Genomic DNA, 22,855 nt, shown 5'->3' with positions numbered 1-22,855 from the left:
GTAGAGAAAGAAAGACATGGAATTCACAACACAAATGGATATTTGTCTAGGATTTATGGTTTAATAACCATTTCAAATTTTAATATCATTTTTAGTATAGCCTATTCCACTGATGAAATTACATCCCAACCTTAGTAAAAATGCATATTAAAAATTGTATAAAAATTATAATGCTAGTTGCTAAAAAGAATCTATTAATTACAATTATCTTTATCACAATATTTCCTATCCAAAATATTTACGGATATGCAAATTAGTTTGTTAATGTAATATAAAATGCTTACCTTGACACCATGGCCCACATCATCCAGAACTGTGTAATCGATGGGTTTCCGAATATACCTTACAGGGCGCTCCATATTCGCAGGTGCTATTATTTTGTGAGTTCTTGACGTATTCTTATTTGTTGTCAAAATACCAATCTCTCTTCGAGCCACTTTCTCTTTATGAATATCCACAGTCTATATTTTAAATTTGAACAAAACAAGAAAATATTATTTGGCATAATATATTTGCTATCCATATACATTGGACCATATTTAGGATGGACCACAGGACTGTACACCACATGTGTACTTTCCAGTGAACACTATTAAATTATACTAGGCTAAAGGAAGAGAATGTTTAGTGGTGGTTTAAAGCACCAATTAATGTAATGGATTTGATTCTAAAACAATTCTCTGGAAAGCAGTTTTTTTTCCTAACAATTTGGTATGTGGGCCGGGCATGGTAGCTCATGCCTGCAATATCAGCACTTTAGGCCAAAGCAGGTGGATTGCTTGAGTTCAGGAGTTCAAGACCAGTCTGGGCAACATGGCAAAACCCTGTCTCTACAAAATGTACAAAACAGCCAGGCATGGTGGCATGCACCTGTGGTCCCAGCTACTGGGGACGTGAAGTGAGAGGATCGCTTCAACCTGGGAGGTCAAGGCTGCAGTGAGCTGTGATTGTGCCACTGCACTCCAGCCTGGGCAACAGAGGGAGACCCTGTCTCAAAAAAAGAGAGATTTGGTATGTGTAGAACAGAAAAGTTGTCCTGGTATGAGTAGCTGACACTTTATTTATTCAGTGTGATGCAGAACCTCCCCGATACACACCCCCAAAAAAGTAATCACAACACAATGAAGCAAGTGCTATAATGACACATGCACAGTTCATTCAAAATTACTATAAAGGTGCTGAGAACAAGACAACTAACTAGGTTGAAAAGGGTTCATTTAAAGGCTTTATAGAGTACATAGGTTTCAAAGGATAAACAGGAGTCAAGAAGTGGATATGAAAAATTTTAAAGGCAGAGAGAATAACATCCTGCAGACAAAGGTTTAAGAGAGAAAAATGGTAAGAGCAGATATACACTGTCAGCAAGCAGCCTAGACACCTGTTTGGCACAGCCTACCTAGGACTGGCCTACAAGGTTTTTTAAAAATATTTTTTTAATTTAGTTGCCAACTTAAAACTGGACAGTAGCCAGCACATGAGAAATAATTATACAACTGCTCAATAACTTAAAATCTGGCTTAATAAGGAAGTGACGACAAATTTAAATTGAGTGACATGATCACCTCTGCATTTTAAGAAGATCCCACTAGCAGAGGTATTGAAGATAGAAAGAACAAGACTACAGAGAGTAAAACCAACTAAGGGGCAATTATGGTAGTCTAGGTGGGATGAGGCCAGGATAGGAACTGAAGCAGGAAAAAGGGGAAAAAAAAAAAGAAAAGGTACTCCCAGGGAAAAGAACAGTTCAATGTTATGCTTGAACCAAATCTGTCACAATTCTGTCGTATTTTATCAGAACTTTTTAATTGAGAAAGAACTTCTAATCAAAAATGCTATCCTAATTCCAAACCAAGATAGACAGAGACACCTCTCCATGAGTATCTATCATTTCTGTACATCTTGTGAGAAGATGCACTAACTCCCTTTGTTCTGGATGTTTATAGAGTAAACAGCCTTAGAAAATACAGCATCTCCTTAGAAAGCAAAGGCAGAATTGTTTACTGTCCAATATAATAAAGCTAACGTAACCCTCCAGGAGAAAGGTTTTTTGCCCATTATAAAAGATGTGGTCCCCTAAATTGGGAGTACTTTTTCTCTAATGCACGCAACTGTGTATGCAAAGGCATCACTTGGCTCTTTGCAGTATCCTGTGGAAACTGGGGCTGTTTTCTAGCACAAATGCTGACACTCTGGCTACTACTATTGCCATGAGTAATGATGTCCTTTGTCTCTGATCCAGGAGTCTCATGTCTTCCAACAGAATCCATGAAATTGTGGTAGGCTAACTCATCAGTTAACAAGGATAAATCTCGGGACCGTCACAATTTTCGATTGTTCTGGCAATGAAAATAGAATGCTGATGGGGACAAAGCTTTCTAGAAATGGAAGGAAAGACCAGTTAGCAGAAATTGAGAAAAGTCCACGAGAATCATTAATGAACATGTTGTCCATATTGTATGGTCAACCAGGCAATGAATGATCCTCCACTTTACTGCCTGTTAATGAGGCTGAAATGAAGTTTCAGGATAAGTACCAGGAAGTAGACAGATTCAAAGACAACAGCCTGAATGATGCCCTGGTTATTGTCAACACTCCTGCAGATGGGAGGACTTCCTTATCAAGCTGACAGTCAGCCTCAGCAGGTATGCCTCGTGAAATCTTCCAGACTAAGATTTGTCGGGAAGGGGGAGACGGGGGGCACATAAGGTTCTGTTTCCTTTGGACAACAGTTACAGAGACATGCATCTACACTGAGTTTGAAAGTAAGAAAATTTGCAACCATTGTTGGCAGAGCCAAACAAATCTTTAGAACTTTGGCTAGTTTGCTTGGAAGATGAGCAGCATGTAATTACATTGTTGAGGCATGTAATGCTTGTTAAAGAAGAATGGCATTTTGCTGGCTAGATCTTAGTGCTCAGCGACTACTGCAGTCTACCTTGTCAACATTCAATCCTTTCAAGATGACTACGAAGGGCCTCAGCATTTTCTGGTGGTATAACCTGTCCACTACAAGGAACCTTTGACACTCTTGGGGAAATTTCCCTAAGACAAACTCCCTTGGACACCAACCAGTCTACAGACTCCTACTGTACTAGATAGGGTTTAAAAAGAGGATCAAGGTGATTCACTGGAGAATCAGAAACTAGCTCAGAGAATCTAGATAATTCTTGCTGTCAGTCCTGCAGCCTTAGAAAACTCCAGTAGCCCTAGTATTGAAATCAAGTAAGAATTTAAGAGATCTTATCTTGACATTATCTTAACAATGGAGCAGCAAAGAGCCTACATTAAGGTAAACTTCTAAAAAATGATGCCATTGTGCAGTTCAAGCCCGTCAGCCAAAGGGTACAAAACCCATTTCCCCCACCAGAAAGCAACAAAGCTGTAGCTGTTCGATCAAGGTGTTCCCAAACAGAAATGGATACCGTCCATAATGATGACCTTTTTTGTGTGTGTAAGACAACATCTTGCTCTGTCACCCAGGCTGGAGTGCAGTGGAACAATCACGGCTCACTGCAATCTTCAAATTCTTGCACTCAAGCAATCCTCTGACCTTAGCCTCCTGAGCAGCTGGGACAACAGGTGCATCCCACCATGCCAGGCTAATTTCTTTAATATAATTTTTAGCAGAGACAAGGTCTCACAATGTTGTCCAGGCTGGTCTCAAACTCCTGGGCTCAAGTAATAATGATCTTGCACAGAATACAGGGTTTTGGTTGGACCAAAATTACTGCAGGTTTATTTGACTGATTAGTACACAGCTATAGTACCACTCAAAACTGAGAGTAAATGTCTCGTGTTCACTGGTGCAAAGCTACTCTCTGCCAGCCTCCCTCATCCCTCAACCTCAGCTGCTTTACAAAGAAAGATGATTAGGAGTGGGGCCAAGTTCTCCAAGTTCCTCAAGGAGACTGAAGATCACACACATCTGGGTAGGCTACATAACTTTGGGGAGAGCACAGATTCAACATTTTACGGTTCTGTTGGATACAGGAGCCCAAGGCACCTTCATACCCATCCTGTGGAAGAATAAGTTACCAGCTTCCAATACTGAAGTCTGGGTAGGGTTCAAAGTAGGGAAGGGATGCTACTGTGACCTTTTGGGTGGGGCTCTTTGGACCATTCACTGTACTACTATTTGTGGCTTCCACTGCTGAGTGTATAGTGGTATTGATATTTTACATGCTGAACTGTGAGTGCTCATAAGCTCCAGGGAGATCATGCTCACTGTCAAGAGCCCACGTAGAAAGGCATTAGTAAGTCTGGGGTCCCACATTCCTTATGACCTGTTTGAGTACAAGTCTGAGCATAGATGACTTTTCTGAGTAGACCCTCTGGCAAGAGGAACAACCTCTTCTGAAGGTAACTCGTGGGTTTGGATTCAATGCCTCCCTGACATAGCTACTAGGTATGCCTCTTTTGAAAAGAGAACGAGTCAACCCAAATGCAATGACTAACAAAGTGGGAAAGGCCCAACAAGCCTCTCTCATCACATGAACTGATAATATTCAAGAATGCAGCCAGTATGGCCCCTAGGGCATCTCAGCTTTACATGAAAAAGTAGCAGCTTCTCCCTTTGAGAACATCTGATCTTGCATTCTGCCACCTAAACCAAATCTGCTAGCTCAGTGAGGCCCTTGATTCACAAAGGTTCCATAAATGCCTGGGCCTGTTTCACTGATTATTCAACTAAGCTGAGACCCTGTGTGCCTAGTGGGCTGTAAACTCCAGTGCCCATAATACAGAACTGAAAATGGGTGTGGTTGCTTTGTTCCACCAGCAAAACTCAAGGACATTCTCACAGATCTGGCCAATATTCCCCTTGAAAACCTTGTTATATTTTTACTGACTATCAGGCTATTACCAACAGCCTAGCTATTTAGTCAGCCACTAGGAAAACTGCAGAATGACATATTAAAGACCGTCTATAAACCATGGAGATCAAGTGTAGTTGCTGATCAAACCATCTGGGTCACTAATACAGATGTTTATGGTAAGAGTCCATTGTCTGATGAGACCAATTATAATCAAGCTACTGATCAAACTGCACTGTTAAGGCTGCTACCACTGCTGCTGGATCCATCATCATACAAGACACAGCAACACATCTATCATCATAGAGTGGATACAAAGTAAAAGACTCTACGTTCTTGATGCAGAGGCTGCCACCTCATCCCAGACTTGTGAATCCTGGAAAAGGACTCATTTGTCTCATGGTGAGAGGAACCACATCACATGCTAATGGCAGATTGGTTGCATCAGACCTCTGACAACCTTTTTCAGGTTATCAGTGGTGTCTCACTGTTGATGACACTTTTCCAGGGTCTGGTACTGCTATTTCAGTTCAATCAGCTGACTCCAGCCATACTATTGTGGTCCTTGATACTAATCTGTGTCCTATTTTTACTTTCCACATCATTTGCAATCTGACAATAGATACACTTTTTATCACAAAAGTCACTCAACAATGAGCTGTTAGTTAAGGTATCTGACACTCTACCATCCACAAGCATCTTATATTGCTTAGTGCTACAATAGCCTTATCAGAAATCACCTCAAAAAATTCAACAACAAAAATAAACCCGACTCAAAAACAGACAAAAGAGTTGAACAGACATTTCTCCAAAGAAGACAGGCAAACAGAAGCTGGGCATGGTGGCTCACGCCTGCAATCCCAACACTTTGGGAGGCCTAGGCTGGCGGATCACAAGGTCAGGAGATGGAGACCATCTTGGCCAACATGGTGAAACCCCGTCTCTACCAAAAATACAAAAATTAGCTGGGCATGGTGGAATGTACCTGTAGTCCCAGCTACTCAGGAGGCTGAGGCAGGAGAATTGCTTGAACCATGGAGTCAGAGGTCGCAGTGAGCCGAGATTATGTCACTGCACTCCAGCCTGGCGACAGAGTGAGACTTCATCTCAAAAAAAAAAAAAAAAAAAAGAAGACAGGCCAATGGCCAATAAGCACATGAGACGACACTCAATATCACTCATCATGAGGGCAATGCAAATCAAAACCACAATGTGACACAACCTCACATCCACAATGATGGCTATAATCAAAAAATCAGGATGTGGAGAAATGGGAGCCCTCGTGCACTTGCAGTCACTGTGAAACATGGTATAGTGAGATTCCTCACAAAATTAAAAACAGAATTAGCACACAACCCAGCAATTCCAATTATAGGTATATACCCAAAAGAACTGAAAGCAGGGTCACCTAGCAGCTTTATTCACAACATCCAACTATCCATCAACAGATCAACGGATGTACAAAATGTGATATATACATACTGTAGAATAGTATTTAGACTTAACAATGAAGGTACTTCTGACACATGCTACAATATGGATGAACCTTGAGGACATTATGCTGAGTGAAATATGCCAGTCACAAAAAGATATATATTGTATGATTCCATTTATATGAGGTAACTAGAGTAGTCAAATTCATAAAGACAGAAAGTGGAGATAGTGGTTGCCTGGGGGAGGAAAGTTCAATAGACACTTGTTGTTTAATGGGTATAGGGTTTAATTTCTACAAGATAAAAAGAGTCCTAGAGATTATTAGTTGCTCAGCATTGTAACTATACTTAACACTACTGAACAGTACACTTAAAATGGTTAAGATGATAATCATATATGTATTTTGCCACAATTTTTAAAAAAATTTTAACCATCTCAAAAGATTTCTGAGTATACCTCTGTCACCTCCTCCTCGTCTACACAGGAGTACAGCAGTTTGGTCGCTGAATGTGGCTGTCTCCAGGAAGAGAACAGCTCCTGGCCAATTGGGATTCCACCCTGACCATTTCTAAGCATGATGCTTCTTCCTTTCCTCTAATGGAAATCCCAGGCTAGCTTGATTGGTCTACTCTCTGGGTGGCAATCCAGTCAAAAGGAGGTCTTTGGTATAAACCTAATTCAGCTTCAGCCACCTGGAATTGACAATCTGGATTTTCTTGCTGGATTTCCTTGGTCTTAAATAATAATGACTGTTGGGATGAACGGAGGCCGGATGGCGCACTTCCGGGTTCTTCATCACCAACTTTTCCCGCGCGCGCGAAAATGCAGCCGGCGCCCAGGAAGGTGCAGACCAACCGGGCATGCGCCAGCTGACGTCAATCTGAAGAGACCAAGATTTACCTGGTCGCACCTGCAGAACGCCCCCGGACACGCCCGTGCCCCGCCTATTGCCCGTCCACTCCTAGAAAAGCCGCTCCCGGCCAGTGGGCCGCGCGGACTTCCCAGCCCCCTCCTCCTGTCGGGACTGCATCAGGAAACCCCCCAGAGAGCCCCACCGGGGGACTCTGTCAGCCTCCTTTGCCGGAGGCCAACAGACCTCTCCCTACCCACCTTCTTTCCCTGAAGCTAGGTGACCAAAAATAAATTTGTAGTTTTGCTCTTACCCTTGCCTACTCGCTGGTTCTTTTGTGCTCGCTCTGGTGGTCTTAAAAAAACAAATCAATGACCACTTAGTTAAGTATACTGCTTCCCCTAGGGTGGCTCATGTGGACTAAAGTAGGAGACATAAAAGGGTCTCTGTAAGTTTAACAAAAAGGACCTTTGTCGCTCTTGCACCTGGCCCTTCCAGAAAAAAGGTCTGGGTTTGAGTCATAGATGACTGGAAAAAAGGTAAAGCTAGCTACTGGAATGGGACACACTGATTTTGTGGCAGTCGAAGGGGTACAACAACCCTGTCTGGCACCTGTGGGGAAAACACCTTAGATGTTGGGAAGGAAAAGGAGGGACATTAGTGATCTGTCTTTTAGAATCATCCCTCACAAAGGACATTTCTCTGCAAATGTGCAAAACCTCAAATTTAACTGACTACTGGGTCTGCCCCTACCCCGCCACACAGCTTTGATCACTACTCAATCATCATTCTCCTTAACTGCACAGTCTCTCGGAAGCAGCAGAAGATGGTCCAAGCTCCCAAATCTCCCACACGAAACACCTGTCCATAACTTCAGGCGTCTTTTCAAGGCACAGTCATTTCAAGGGACAGATGAATGCCATCGAGTTGGTGAACAGATAATAAATAGGACAGATTGGACTGATTGCCTTCAGGCAGTCTCTCCACAAACAAGTACTAGAGAAGTATTCACACTGAACTCGGAACCCTAAGGCTTACCAGCCATCAGGGAGGCCACATTGGAGAAACCATCAGCCTGTGCCCTCTGACTTAAAAGTAGGTCCCACATAACTGGGAGGTGGTGCAGGGGGGGAGTGTGTCGGAGGGGCAGAAGTAGGACAATATAAACAACACATTCTTTATAGGCACAGAGTCCTTGGGAGTATTTCTTGTTTGGAAGTCAGGCATTGCCTCCCTTCAGAAAATGTGATGACTTGCACACCAAGGGAATAATCGCTATAATGGGAGTCATCCAATTAGAAAAGTTTATTTGAAATTTGTTCTGGACTTTAGCTAAAGCAATCAATGACATCACCTTGGGCCTAGAGGCATTCAGGACAGTCTCAAATCACTAACCAGGATTTTTACAGATAAAAGAATAGCCCTACACTTCCTCTTTGTAGACCAAGGCCAAATCTGTGCTATATATTCTGTAGTAACTAGATTAATGCCTTGGGCCAAGAGTAAAGTCAGAGCAGAAACAAAGAGAAAGCCACCACCTGGCTCTCTCAGGTAGACCCTAAAGGTTTATTGCATTTGTTCTGTTGGCTGGGTCTCGGACCCTGGGGAGCATAATTGAAGTCAATATTGCAGTCTGGCCTCATCCTGCTATCCTGTTGATAGTAACTTTAATGAAATGTGTTATAAGAAAAACTGAATGGATCTGGTCCCAGGCTCTGTCGGTAAGACTAATCAGAGTGACCAGTGAAGCTGTATAATCATGGGAAGGAAATCTTACCAGAAGCCAAGAAGGTATAGAAATGAAGGTAGAATACTGTTGGAAGGCAATTATACTTGAGTCTTTCATGTTTCTGTACCTGTTGCGAGTAGAAGGACTGATTACTTTTGTACCATACCAACTTGTTACATATGTTTGTATTATATAAGGAATGGTCTTGAGGGATCAAGAAACAGTGTCTCCCTCGGGAGCAAAAGGCAGGTTTGTTTGCTGTCTAGTACAATAAAGACGTCATTTCCAGTGGGCACGGTGGCTCACGCCTGCAATCCCAGCACTTTGGGAAGCTGAGTGAGGCAGATCACCTGAGGTCAGGAGTTCAAGACCAGCCTGGTCAACACGGTGAAATTCCGTCTCTACTAGAAATACAAAAATTAGGCAGGCACGGTGGCGCACACCTGTAGTTTCAACTACTTGTGGGGGTGCTAGGGCATGAGAATAGCTTGAACCTGGGAGGTGGAGGTTGCAGTGAACCAAGATCATGCCACTGCACTCCAGCCTGGGGGATAGAGTGAGACTCTGTCTGGAAAAAAAAAAAAATGTCATCTCCCTCTAGGGTGAATGAAGGTCAGGTAGGCTTACAACTTACTACCTATTATCAAAGTTTGGGTTCCCTAAACTGGTAGTCCCTCTCCTGTAACAGACTGCAGTGCATTACAGGAAAGGCATCACCACATGCATCACTCAGCCCTTTTCACCTTCCTCTATGGAGCAGTGGGTTTGGGAAACTGGCACAAATGCTAACACTCTGGCTCCCGTTATTCTCATCAGTAATAAAGTCCTGTGTCTCTGGTCCAGAAGTCTTCTGTCTTATACCAGCATCTACAAAAGATGTTAGCTTGCATGGAGGGTAAAATCTGACTCTTAACAGTTCTTGAAAAAACTGTTTTTGTTTTTGTTTTTGTTTTTTTTGAGACAGGAGTCTTGCTCTGTCGCCCGAGCTGGAGTGCAGTGGCCGGATCTCAGCTCACTGCAAGCTCCGCCTCCCGCGTTTACGCCATTCTCCTGCCTCAGCCTCCGGAGTAGCTGGGACTACAGGCGCCCGCCACCTCGCCTGGCTAGTTTTTTTGTATTTTTAGTAGAGACGGGGTTTCACCGTATTAGCCAGGATGGTCTCGATCTCCTGACCTCATGATCCGCCCGTCTCGGCCTCCCAAAGTGCTGGGATTACAGGCTTGAGCCACTGCGCCCGGCCCAAAAACTGTTTTTATAGTGAAACAGTTCACACATTCTGACCACCCCCATCACCAAGTAATTCTGAGGATTATCTGATACAATCATTGATTCATTGATGTTACAAAATGTAAAGAGCCGCATTTTTGTAGAATGCCTCTCTACACTTTTTTTTTTTTTTTTTTTTTTTTGACAGAGTCTTGCTCTGTCGCCCAGACTGGAGTTCAGTGGTGCGATCTCGGCTCACTGTGCCCTCTGCCTCCCGGGTTCAAGCGATTCTCATGTCTCATGACTGCCCAAGTAGCTGGGACTACAGGCATGTGCCCCCACACCCGGCTTATTTTTGTATATTTTGTAGAGATGGAGTTTCACCACGTTAGCCAGGCTGGTGGCAAACTCCTGACCTCAAGTGATTTGCCCGCCTCAGTCTCCTAAAGTGCTGGGATTGCAGGCATGAGCCACCATACCCAGCCTCTCCACACATCTTTTAAACTCCTCCCTTTTCTAATAGGTCCAGCATTCGTACAAATTTTAGCTCAATTCTGCTCAACACAGAATTAAGCTGAGGAATCCCTAACTCCATAGAGGGGAAAATACCGAGACTTCATTGGAAGTTGGAAAAGATGGACCAGTTTTTACCTAGGTTTGTTTCTACCTCTCCCAAACACTCATTCTCTGTCTCCTTTGTAAGGTCATCTTACAGACAGTGTCTCCAGGTTCACTTTCCTCTTTATAACCCCTCAGCAAATTCGTCCACATTCAGGCTTAAATTACCATATATACATACAAACTTTTATTTATCTATTCAAGAACGCTCATCTAAGCTGTAAGTTCATGTATAAAACTGACATTCTCTCAGATATTTGAATGGTAGCTTAAAGTGAACGTGTTCAAAATCAAACACACAGGCCACTCAATACTAATTCAATGTTCCTACTTCAATTCTCTATTAGTTTATGTAAGTCAGACATCTAGCATTTACTTCATGTTTAATTTTACTAAATCCTGTCACATTTACCTTTAAATACCAAAAATCTGTTTCTAACACTTTAATCCTACTCAATCTACTACCACCTCTCACCTTGGCTATTGCAACAGCCTTCTAAATTGGTCCACTTGTACCCAATCTGGCCTTTATCCAGTCTGTTCTCTATGGTGTAACCATGGAGAGCTTTACAAAAGAAGTAAACTTGAGAAAAGAAAATTAAAAATGTGTACATTTCACCTGTTTAAACCCTATTAAAAGAGCATCCCACACGGTCCCCAGTCCTCAAAGGAAAAATTAATTCAAAATGTCTTGTTCTTTCCCTGTTTTTCTCAAGCATCATGGAATCCACAACTCTCCTCCTTAAAATCATCCTTTTTTCACCCTTCCTACTTCACTCACACTCTGCAGAATTATTCAGGACACGATTTCAAATTACTTGAAAAATTCTACTCTGGTCTACTCTCTCTCCATTCTCTCAATTCTGAATCATAAAAGTCCAAAACACAACACGTCCAGCAAAGCACAACCCTCCATATGGCAGGGTGACCAAATAAAGCGGGTAGACAAGGGAACAGGTTTGGAACATTTGTATAACAACAGCATGCATATGTTCACCAAGAGAGAGTTAGCTTTTTCAGAGAGACTAATACTTTCTCATACTTGAATTTCCTTACTTTCACACATTTTTCTTCAACTTTACATAGCAAAAGCAGCAGTCTGACATTAAAAAATAATAATAATAAGCTTTTAGTCTTAATGTATGAGAGTCAAAATCAGAGTAACCCCAGTTGAGAAGAACTAGATGGTCCAGGAGATTACCCTATAGCAGTTCTTAGACCCACTGGTTTAAAAAAAAAAAAAAAAAAAAAAAGCATGCAAACTTGAAATTAGAAAATTATGTTTGAATACTAACTCTTTTGCTTACTGGATATAAAATTTTATACAAGTTTTAATTAATTAAAATTTCATTTTGCTTATAATATTTGGCTCTGTGTCCCCACCCAAATCTCATCTTGAATTGTACTCCCATAATTCCCACGTGTTGTCGGGGGGACACAGTGGGAGATAATTTGAATCACGGGGTCGGTTTCCCTCATACTGTTCTCATGGTAGTGAATAAGTCTCACGAGATCTGATGGTTTTATCAGGGGTTTCCACTTTTGCATCCTTCTCATTTTCTCTTGCTGCCGTCATGTAAGAAGTGCCTTTTGCATCCTGGCATGATTCTTAGGCCTCCCCAGCCATGTGGAACTGTAAGCCCAATTGAACCTCTTTTCCTTCCCAGTTTCAGGTATATCTTTATCAGCAATGTGAAAACAGATTAATACAGCTTATATAAAATGGGAATAGCATATTAGAAACTATAACATTGCTTGATACAAAAAAGTACTAAAAATTAATAAATCTGAATCTTATTTATCAAACTATCCAATCTACAACTCTGCAATTAAGATAAAGCATTTCTAAAATATTAATATGAAAACATGAATGTATCACATTATGTATTTGAAATATGAAGAATGTGATTTAGGTTCCAATCTCCAGTTTTGCCACTGGCAATACAATTTTGAAGAACTCCTCAAGGCCAGTCTAATAAACATTAAGATACCAGCAGTTTGAGGCCGGGCGCAGTGGCTCAAGCCTGTAATTCCAACACTTTCGGAGGCCAAGGTGGGTGGATCACGGGGTCAGGAGATCAAGACCATCCTGGCTAACACGGTGAAACTCCATCTCTACTAAAAATACAAAAAATTAGCCGGGAGTGGTGGCGAGCATCTGTAGTCCCAGCTACTCAGGAGGCTGAGACAGGAGAATGGCGTGAACCCCAGGAGGCGGAGCTTGTAGTGAGTCGAGACTGTGCCACTGCACTCCAGTCTGGGCAACAGAGCCAGACTCTGTCTCACACACACACACACACACACACACACACACACACACACACACACACACAAAACATACCAGCAGTTTGAAAACTCAACTGATTCCAAGGTAAACAAATGCTAAAATTCATTTGGAAAAAAAAAAAGTGAATCCTCATTTTCTTGGCAGGAACTGGTCATGTAGTCCTACTCCCTGTTATGTACAGAGGCAAAGGGAAGAGCTCCAGCGCCCCTTAGCATGTCTTTGGTGCCATGCAGCTTCCTGTCTGCCAGTTCTATCCTCAAGCACCAGGACACCAGGGAAAAGGAAAAAGAAAAAAGAAAGTGGATCTTAGAGGTAGGGGTATCAAAAGTACTAACTAGAGAAAAGATAACAACTCAAAGACAAGTTCTCAATAAATGAAGACCATGCTTGATGCATCAGCACCTGAAGGAGAAAAGACAAAATCAAAATAGAATGTACATGAAACAAATTTGGAAGTAACCAATAGAATGAACACGTACGGGTGAATCAAATTTTAAAGCTTGAATACATACACACATTTGAATTACATATGCTTTATATAATTCAAAGCTCACAAAATTCAAAAAGTATAACAAATGATGGTGTTGCCGTTTCCTGACTAAACATCAAATGACAATAAAAGACATTGTTTAACTACTCCCCTGTTCAGTTTTGAAATTATGCAGTGGTTCACAAAATTTTTAATGTGAGGCAAATCTACACATTTTAAAAGGGATTTTCTGTATTTTATTAATATTTTATGTTTTTATTTAACTTTTAAGCTCAGGGGTACATATGTAAGATGTGTTAGTTTGTTGCATAGGTAAACATGTATCATGAGTGTTTGTTGTACAGATTATTTCATCATCCAAGTATTAAGCCTATATCCATTAGGTTTTTCCTGATCCTCTCCCTCTTCCCACCCTTCACCATCCAGTGGGCCCCAGTGTGCACTGTTCCCCTCTAGGTGTCCATGTGTTCTCATCATTTAGCTCCTACATATAAGTGAGAACATGCAGTATTTGGTTTTCTGTTCCTGCATTAGTTTGCTAAGGATAATGGCTTCCAGTTACATCCATGTCCCTGCAAAAGGCATGATCTCATTCTTTTTTGATGGCTGCATAGTATTCCATGGTATATATGTACCACTTTTTCTTTATCCAGTCTATCACTGATGGGACATTTAGATTGATTCCATCTTTGCTACTGTGAATAGTGCTACAGTGAACATACATGTGCATGTGTCTTTATAACAGAACAATTTATATTCCTTTGGATATATACCCAGTAATGGGATTGCTGGGTCAAATGGTATTTCTGTCTCTAGGTCTTTGAGGATTCACCACACTGTTTTCCACAATAGTTGAACTAATTTACATTCCCACCAACAGTGTAAAAGCGTTCCTTTTTCTCCACGGCCTCACCAGCATCTGTTATTTTTTTGACTTTTTAATAATAACCATTCTGACTGTTATGAAATGGAATATCATTGTGGTTTTTATTTGCATTTTTTAATGGTCAGTGATGTTGAATTCTTTCTCATGATTGTTGGATGCGTACGTACGTCTTCTAAGAAGTGTCTGTTCTCTGTTCACGTCCTTTGCCCACTTTTTAATGGATTTTTTTTTCTTGTAAGTTTAAGTTCCTTATAGAAGCTGGGTATTAGACCTTTGTCAGAAAAATGTGGAACACTTCATGAATTTGCATGTCATCCTTGCACAGGAGGCATGCTAATCTTCTCTGTATTGCTCCAATTTTAGTGTACGTGCTGCAGAAGTGACCACTTATGTTGTATTTTTATCACATAAAATGAAATTGTACTGCAATGAGCTGGTAAAAATGACATAGTTGTAGTTAGTCCAATACAAAGCAAACAAAGCCTCTGAATTTGGGTAATGCAAGAGGTGTAATCTAGAGCTAATATTGGCTGTGCTCAGTGACTCACACCTATAATCCCAGCCCTTTGGGAAGCCAAGGAGAATGGATCATTTGAGTACAGGAGTTCGAGACTAGCCTAGGCAACATGGTGAAACCCCGTCTCTACAAAAAATGCAAAAAAATTTGCTGGGCATGGTGGTACACACTTGTAGTCCCAGCTACTCAGGAGTCTGAGGTGGGAGGATCACCTGAGCCCAAGAGGTCAAGGCTGCAGTGAGCCACAATCACACCACAGCACTACAGCCTGGGTAAGAGTAAGACTCAGTCTCCAAAAAAAAAAGTGGAAAACTCTTTTGGCAGACTCAATATGACAAGCAAAAATCATATCAAGAGTTGTGAGAGAGACAAATGGCAATATGAAACATAAGATAATCAACAGGAATATTCTACAGTAAAAATCACTAGAACACCCTGAATAAAACCCTAAAAACTCTCTCCCCTATTATATTTTACTTCTAGTTATAAATAAGAAATAAGGAAACAGTGAGATAGGAGTTTGAAAGAAAAACCTGGAAAAAAAAATTAAATGGTCTTCAAAACCAGATACAACACACACACCCCCATCTACTCACAACCACATATACACCCGATTGTCCCCCTTCTATCCCATGTTATCTTGATACCAAGTCTTTCCAAACTGATCTACAGCTTCCATTTATTCCAATAAAAATGCCAACAGAGATTTCCAAGGTTCTAAATTTATATGGGAGGGCAAAGGGGAAGGAATGGCTGAGACATGGTCTAAAAGAAAAATTAGAAGGGAGGAGGGTAACTTGCCTCTGGAGATATTAGGAAACCATAGTAAAGAAGATAGTAGGGTTCTTACAGGGTTAAATAAATGGACCAATACAACAGAAGAGAAAATTCAGGAAAAAAAATCATGCTTATAATGAAATTTGGTATCTTACAGTGATAGCACAGTAAGAAAGAATGTATTATTTGAGTAGAGCAAATATTTTGCCATACAGAAAAAAACACTGAAAATGGATCCCTACCTCAAACCATAGGAGAAAACTAACTCCAGATCCTTTAAATTTAAATGCAAATAAATGGCATATTTATACTTGAAATATTATATATTATATACATTAATGAGAATCAACAAATTACTAATGAATGAACTAATGTATATGTAATACGGAAAAATCTTAGAAATTATAATGCTGAATAAAAAAAGTAAGCCATGCTAGGGTACATACAGGATGAATCCATTGTTATAAGCCCAAACACAAGCAAAATTAAACAATAATTGTTTAGTGATACACATACATGTGATTTTTAAAAAATGGTAAGTCCAAGGGAATGATAAACATCCCTTTTGTGGCGGGTGAGAAGTATACAGAGAAAAGAAACAGAATTGGTCATTTTCTAGTTTTTAGTTTTAATGATGGATTCAGAGATGTTTGATTTATTATTGTATATGCATAACATATATTACATTTATTCTTTTGAAGAAGTATAAGATAATTTTTGTCTTTAATTACACACAAATAGCACACAGAAAAGAATGATTAATATTCCTGAAGCAACATCAAAAGACTCCATGAAAGAAACCTCAATTTTGCCAGCCATATCTGGCAGGTAAAAGAGAAAAAAGGAGAGTGGGGGGAAAGGTCAAAATCCAAGCACAGCAGACAGCATAAGCCAGGGAAAAAAGGCGTGAAAACACAACACCTTCTCTGAGATTAGAGAAAAGCTAAAATAGCATGAGTAAAAGTAAGTTGAACTCTAATTAAGAGTTAAAGAAAACATTATGGAAATTAGGAAGCCAATCTTGAAAACTTCTTTTTAAATGGTCAAGCAAGGCTTTTATTAAAATAAGCAGATTGGGAATTGAATAAATAAAATTAATTGTATGGTAAGTAAATGTTCTAAAGGAAACATTAAAATATTCTAAAAGCAATTACATTTAGAGAGGAAAACATTTTCTAAAATGTAGAAATAAAATTATAAACTCCATAAGCAGTCAAGATTTTAAAATTATCTTTTAAGATATGAGTATTTTAAACTGCTGTATAGGTTTTCATTTTGTTCTTTTTTCTCTCCCTAGTCACTCTGGAGGAAATAAAAAGAATACATACGCTTCTTTTAAAGAGCTTCCAGAAAAATCCTTCTTAATCACCAAAAGACAGAGAAAGGCAGGCAGGAAAGAAGTATGACATAGCAACACTACTTAATGTTCCATGGATTTTCTACAATATCATCTCAGAAGGCCTACTATCATCCTCACAACTGCCACTGCTACTACAGGGAGGGCATTATAGGTTTTAAGCAAAGAACCTTGTACATAAGTAAAAACACAATAAATGTTTGCTAAAAAAATAACTACAGAATGAAAACCGAAATATTTTTGCTCTGAATAGAGAAAGGAGAGGGGTATAAAAAGGGCAGAAGAAGAGAGTCCTGAGACAAGCTGCACAGAGGAAGCCTTCAGCCAAGAAAGAGACAATCTTTGTCTGTTATTGCTTATTTGGACCAGACTCTGGAAATGGCCTTATGCCCAAAATTCTGTGTTACAGATCTTTGTTCAATAAGCTTGAAACAAGGTCCCAATCAACTTCGAAGTTAACTTGATTCAGAATGACCCATATACACACCATAAAATAGATCTATTTAGAAAAGATGAGCTGCAAAATCAGACTCTGGTGGAAAAACAAAAACCACTTGGATCAGAATTATTCTGAAATATTTTAGCCTGGGAAAAACTGAATCTGTCACTAACATTCTGGTCCATGCCTAATTTTTTAGTACTTCTCATGACATTTTTCTGTCTCCTCCTCGCCTGCTTAATTATATAAGATAAGCTACAAAATACTCTATGTGGTAATCACATACCCACCTCAAAAAAGAAACCTTTTTGCCTAATTTAGTGATAATCATTTTTTTATCCAAACTAGAATCTAAGCTAAATATGAACTTTTAATAGAACATTAGATCACAGTTTATCTTCTAAGCACCAGGTCATGAATTTGTACTTAATTCTTCAACCTACTACTCCTTACCTAACAACTAACACTTGTTTTAATATTTTATGAGTGTCTCTCCCTTCTTAAAAAGATGATACATTTTAAATTCTCCAGCCTGGGCAACATAGTGAGACCCTGTCTCTACAAAAAAAAAAAAATTATTATTTAATTAGCCAGGCAAAGGCCGGGTGCAGTGGTTCACGCCTATAATCCCAGCACTTCAGGGGACCAAGGTGGGTGGATCACTTGAGGTCAGGAGTCCAAGACCAATCTGACCAACATGGTGAAACCCCATCTCTATCAAAAAATATAAAAATTAGCCGGGAGTGACAGGTGCACCTGTAATCCCAGCTACTCAGGAGGCTAAGGCAGGAGAATCCCTTGAACCCAGGAGGCAGAGGTTGCGTTGAGCCAAGTTCGTGTCACTGTACTCCAGCCTGAACAACCCTGTCTTCAAAATAAATAAAAATAAAAATAACTACATTAGCCAGGCAAGGTGGCTCACACCTGTAGTTCCAGCTACACAGGAGGCAGGAGAATTGCTTAAGCCTAGGAAGCCAAAGATGCAGTAAACAGTGATCATGCCACTGCATTCCAAACTGAGTGACACAACAAGACCATGTCTCAATAAATGAAAAACAAGTAAAATAAAACTCCCTACATATGTCAGGCAGTATAGTCTAATGACTAAGAGTTGAGTTCAGGAACCAAACTGTGTCGATTTAATAGCTAGTTGTACCATTTACTAATCGTGTGAACGTGGGTAAGTTACTTAACCATCCTAAGGCCTCAGTTTCCTTACCATACAGATGAGATGTAAAAACAAGCAAAAAAAAACCGTTATCAACTTCACAGTTATTGTAAGGATTAAATGAGGTAATATATAGAATGGATTTTCAACAGTGTCTAGCATGTAGAAAAATCAATATACGTTAGCTTATTATTATTATTGTTTCCCAGTCCTTATTCAAGTGTTTAACTGAGTTTACTTGATGCTATGAAACCAGAAAAAGCTTACAGCCAATAATAAATACAACTCATCTTAGCAATCTTAGACATTAGAAGTTGTTACTTAGGGCCAGGCATGGTGGCTTACGCCTGTAATCCCAGCACTTTGGGAGGCCGAGGTGGGTGGACTGCTTGAGGACGGGAGTTCGAGACCAGCCTGGCCAACATGGTGAAATCCTGTCTCTACTAACAATACAAAACTTAGCCAGGCATTGTGGCGAACGCTTGTAATCCCAGCTACTCAGGAGGCTGAGGCACAAGAATCGCCTGTAATCCCAGCTATTCGGGAGGCAGAGGTTGCAGTTAGCTGAGATCACACCACTGCACTCCAGCCTGGGCAACAGAATGAGAATCTGTCTCCAAAAAAAAAGAGGCCAGGCGAGGTGGCTCATGCCTGTACTCCCAGCACTTTGGGAGGCTGAGGTGGGCAGATCACGAAGTCAGGAGATCAAGACTATCCTGGCTAACATGGTGAAACCCCGTCTCTATTAAAAATACAAAAAATTAGCCACGCGTTGTGGCAGGCGTCTGTAGTCCCAGCTACTCAGGAGGCTGAGGCAGGAGAATGGCGTGAACCCGGGAGGCGGAGCTTGCAGTGAGCGGAGATCGCGCCACTGCACTCCAGCCTGGGCGACAGAGCGAGACTGTCTCAAAACAAAAAAGAAAGAAAAAGAAATTGTTACTTAGTCCACTTAAGATACCCCAAGTATATTGCATGCAAAACAAGCAGCACAAATCAATATTATCAAAAAAGAAGATTCAAATCTAAAAACTTCAAAAGGATTTGGATTCACTTAGTAGTAGCCCTTTCTAGGCACCCTTATTTCTTTCTTCATTATAGGAGTATTTTTGGTCCTATAATTCTTCTTACAAGCAATGACAACATTTGGAGATATTTATACTGAAAGGATATTTAAAAGTACAAGTTGGTACTTCAGTTTAAATTTTGAGGATGGATTCACACACTGATGTCTCTCCCTCCTGTAACGTCACCAAAATGACTGCCAAAGGATTCATTTATTTATACACACACACACACACACAAATACACATTTTTTAGAGGGATAAGGGACAAGTATTTCCAACAAATCTCTGAATATCAGAAAACAAATCAAGGCAAGGCAGCTAACTCATCCGAATAGAAGCAGAACTTAAAACATCTGCACACAGAGGCCGGGCGCGGTGGCTCAAGCCTGTAATCCCAGCACTTTGGGAGGCCGAGACGGGCGGATCACGAGGTCAGGAGATCGAGACCATCCTGGCTAACACGGTGAAACCCCGTCTCTACTAAAGATACAAAAAACTAGCTGGGCGAGGTGGCGGGCGCCTGTAATCCCAGCTACTTGGGAGGCTGAGGCAGGAGAATCACTTGAACCTGGGAGGCGGAGATTGCAGTGAGCTGAGATCACACCACTGCACTCCAGCCTGGGCAACAGAGCGAGATTCCATCTCAAAAAAAAAAAAAAAAAACGCCATCCCAAGTTACATAACTGTGAAATTTCAAAACACCACAGTAAAGACATGCAGTATGCCCAAAGTTTCCAGAGAGAAAAAGATAAGAATATACCAAGGATCTGGAATCAGTGATGCATAAGACATCTCAATGACAATACTGGAAGCTAGAAGAAATGAACTATTTCCTTTAAAATATGTTGACTTCTAAAATACAAAATTGTATTTAACATAGTACTGTAAGTACTAGCAAGAGCCATCAAACAAGAAAAAGAAATAAACAGGCATTTAAAGCAGAAAGAAAGTAATAAGATTATCTCTATTTGCAAATGACATGTTCCTAAATGCAGAAAACCCCAAAGATTCCACAAAAAATATAAACACTGCTAGAAGTAATGAATTCAGCAAAGTTAAATACAAAATCAACATACAAAAATCAGTAACATTTCTATATACAATAACCCAGCTGAAAAAGAAATCAAGAAAACAATTCCATTTATGATAGCATCAAAAAAAAAAAATACTTAGGAGTAAATTTAACCAAGAAGGTTAAAGGTTTATAGACTGAAAACTATAATACACTGATGAAAGAAACTGAAGAAGACAAATAAATGGACAGATATCCCATGTTCATAGACAGGAATAATTAATATTGTTAAAAGAGCCATACTACCCAAAGCAATAAACACATTTAACCCAATCCCTACCAAAATTCTAACGGCATCCTCCACAGAAACAGAAAAAAAAAAATCCTAAAATTCATATAGAACCACAGAAATCCTAAATAACCAAAGCAATACGGAGAAACTCCAGCCTGGTGACAGAGTGAGACCCAGTCTCAAAAAATAAAATAAAAGAGCTTAAAAGCTTGGGAAGTCGAAGCTGCAATGAGCCATGATTGGTCACTGCACTGCCGCCTGGGTGATGGAGTAAGACTCAGTCTCAAAAAATAAAAGAGCTCAAATACACAGAAACAGAGAATGAAACAGTGGTTACCATGGTTATTTTGGGAGAACAGGAAGGGGAGATGTGGGTCAAAAGATACAAAATAGCAGATATGCAGAATAAGTTTAGAGGTCCAGGTACAACATGAGGACCATAGCTAATAAAACTGTATTATAGCCATGTGTCACATAACATTTTGGTCAACAATGGACCACATATATATCACACCACATAATAACAATGGTTCCATAAGATTATAATACTGTATTTTTACTGTACCTTTTCTGTTTAGATATGTTTGGATACACAAATACCACTGTGTTCCAATTGCCTACAGTACTGAGTACAGTAACATGCTATACAGGTTTGTAGCCTAGGAGCAACAGGCTGTACCATAGTGTCTAGGTACACAATAGGCTATACTATCTAGGTTTGTGTAAGTACACTCTATGACGTTCACACAACAAAATGGCCTAGGAACACATTTCTCAGAACATTTCCCTGTCATTAAGCAAGGTATGACTGTATTAAAGATTTTCATTAGTAACTATGTGAAATGACAGATGTGTTTATCTGCTTCCCTATAGTAACTAATTTACTATCTATATGTATTCCACAACACAGCAGTCCCCTTTTTGGCACCAGGGACCGGTTTTGCGGAAGACAATTTTGCACGCACTGGGGGGACAGGGGAATGGTTTTGGGATTAAACTGTTCTACCTCAGATCATCAGGCATTAGATTCTCATAAGGAGCGTGCAACCTAGATCCCTTGGACATAAGGTTCACAATAGGGTTTGTGCTCCTATGAGAATCTAATGCCGCAGCTAATCTGACAGGAGGCAGTAATGCTCACTCGCCTTCCACTCACCTCCTGCTGTGTAGCCCAGTTCCTGACAAGCCACGGACTAGTACGGGCCAGTAGCCCAGGAGTTGGAGACCCCTGCCATAACATTATGTTGTACACCTCAAATATACACAGTAAAATTTATTTTTTTAAAGTCTAAACGAAAATAATTTTTAGTCTAAAATTAAGGACAGTATAGCATAGCAATAACAAGTAGATTCTAAAACCAGACTGCCTGGTTCAAATGATGCCATTTAATAGATGTATTGTCCTGAACAAGTTGCATAAGCTCTTTGTGTATCAATTTCTTCATCTGTAAAATGCGGTTGTTATAAGAACGAATTAATTCATAGGTGTTCGTTTATATAAAAAGTCTGGTATACAATATGCACTCTCTGAGTGCTCTAGAAAGCACGACTAGGGATAGGAAGGGATTGCACTGAATTCTGCTTGTCATTATAATCCCTTAGGTAGTATGTGATTGGTTTTTAATCACATTCACATATTATCACAGGGAGGAAGGGAGGGAGTTGTAAAATGAAGTCCAAAGATAACAGCTTGGTACAGAAGATTATCTATATGCCTTTAGCTCAAATGAGATAAGCAGAAACACAGAAAATTTAAAAATGAGGGAGAATTTCAGCAGACAGTCAAGAAGGGAGGCAAGGCACGGTAGGAAAAACCAGGTCTGGCTGAACAGTGGGGACAGAGCTGTAAACCAAGACATGCTGATTCAGATTAAAGAAAAAAGGCATGGCTTGTCGATATCAGACTAGAACGGAATGT

At 40.3% G+C, this 22,855-nt stretch overlaps 1 protein-coding gene across 13 annotated transcripts in view; it reads right to left on the bottom strand.

The window, feature by feature from the left end:
* ABI1 (abl-interactor 1) overlaps positions 1–22,855 on the bottom strand; it is a 116,558-nt gene that overhangs the window by 30,888 nt on the left and 62,815 nt on the right. For 12 of the 13 annotated variants that reach the window (XM_011927278.1, XM_011927277.1, XM_011927279.1 and 9 more), the window contains one exon: positions 285–461. The exons of the other annotated variant lie outside the window; for it this stretch is intronic. In XM_011927278.1, coding sequence (XP_011782668.1) covers positions 285–461 — 177 coding nt within the window. The remainder of the gene's footprint in view (positions 1–284; positions 462–22,855) is intronic. 13 annotated transcript variants of the gene reach the window in all.

The sequence above is a fragment of the Colobus angolensis genome, unplaced genomic scaffold (genome assembly GCF_000951035.1).
Source record: "Colobus angolensis palliatus isolate OR3802 unplaced genomic scaffold, Cang.pa_1.0 Scaffold707, whole genome shotgun sequence".
Classification (NCBI taxonomy): Eukaryota; Metazoa; Chordata; class Mammalia; order Primates; family Cercopithecidae; genus Colobus; species Colobus angolensis.
Note: the sequence above shows the minus strand (reverse complement) of the source record. Positions and strands in the feature narration are given on the sequence as shown.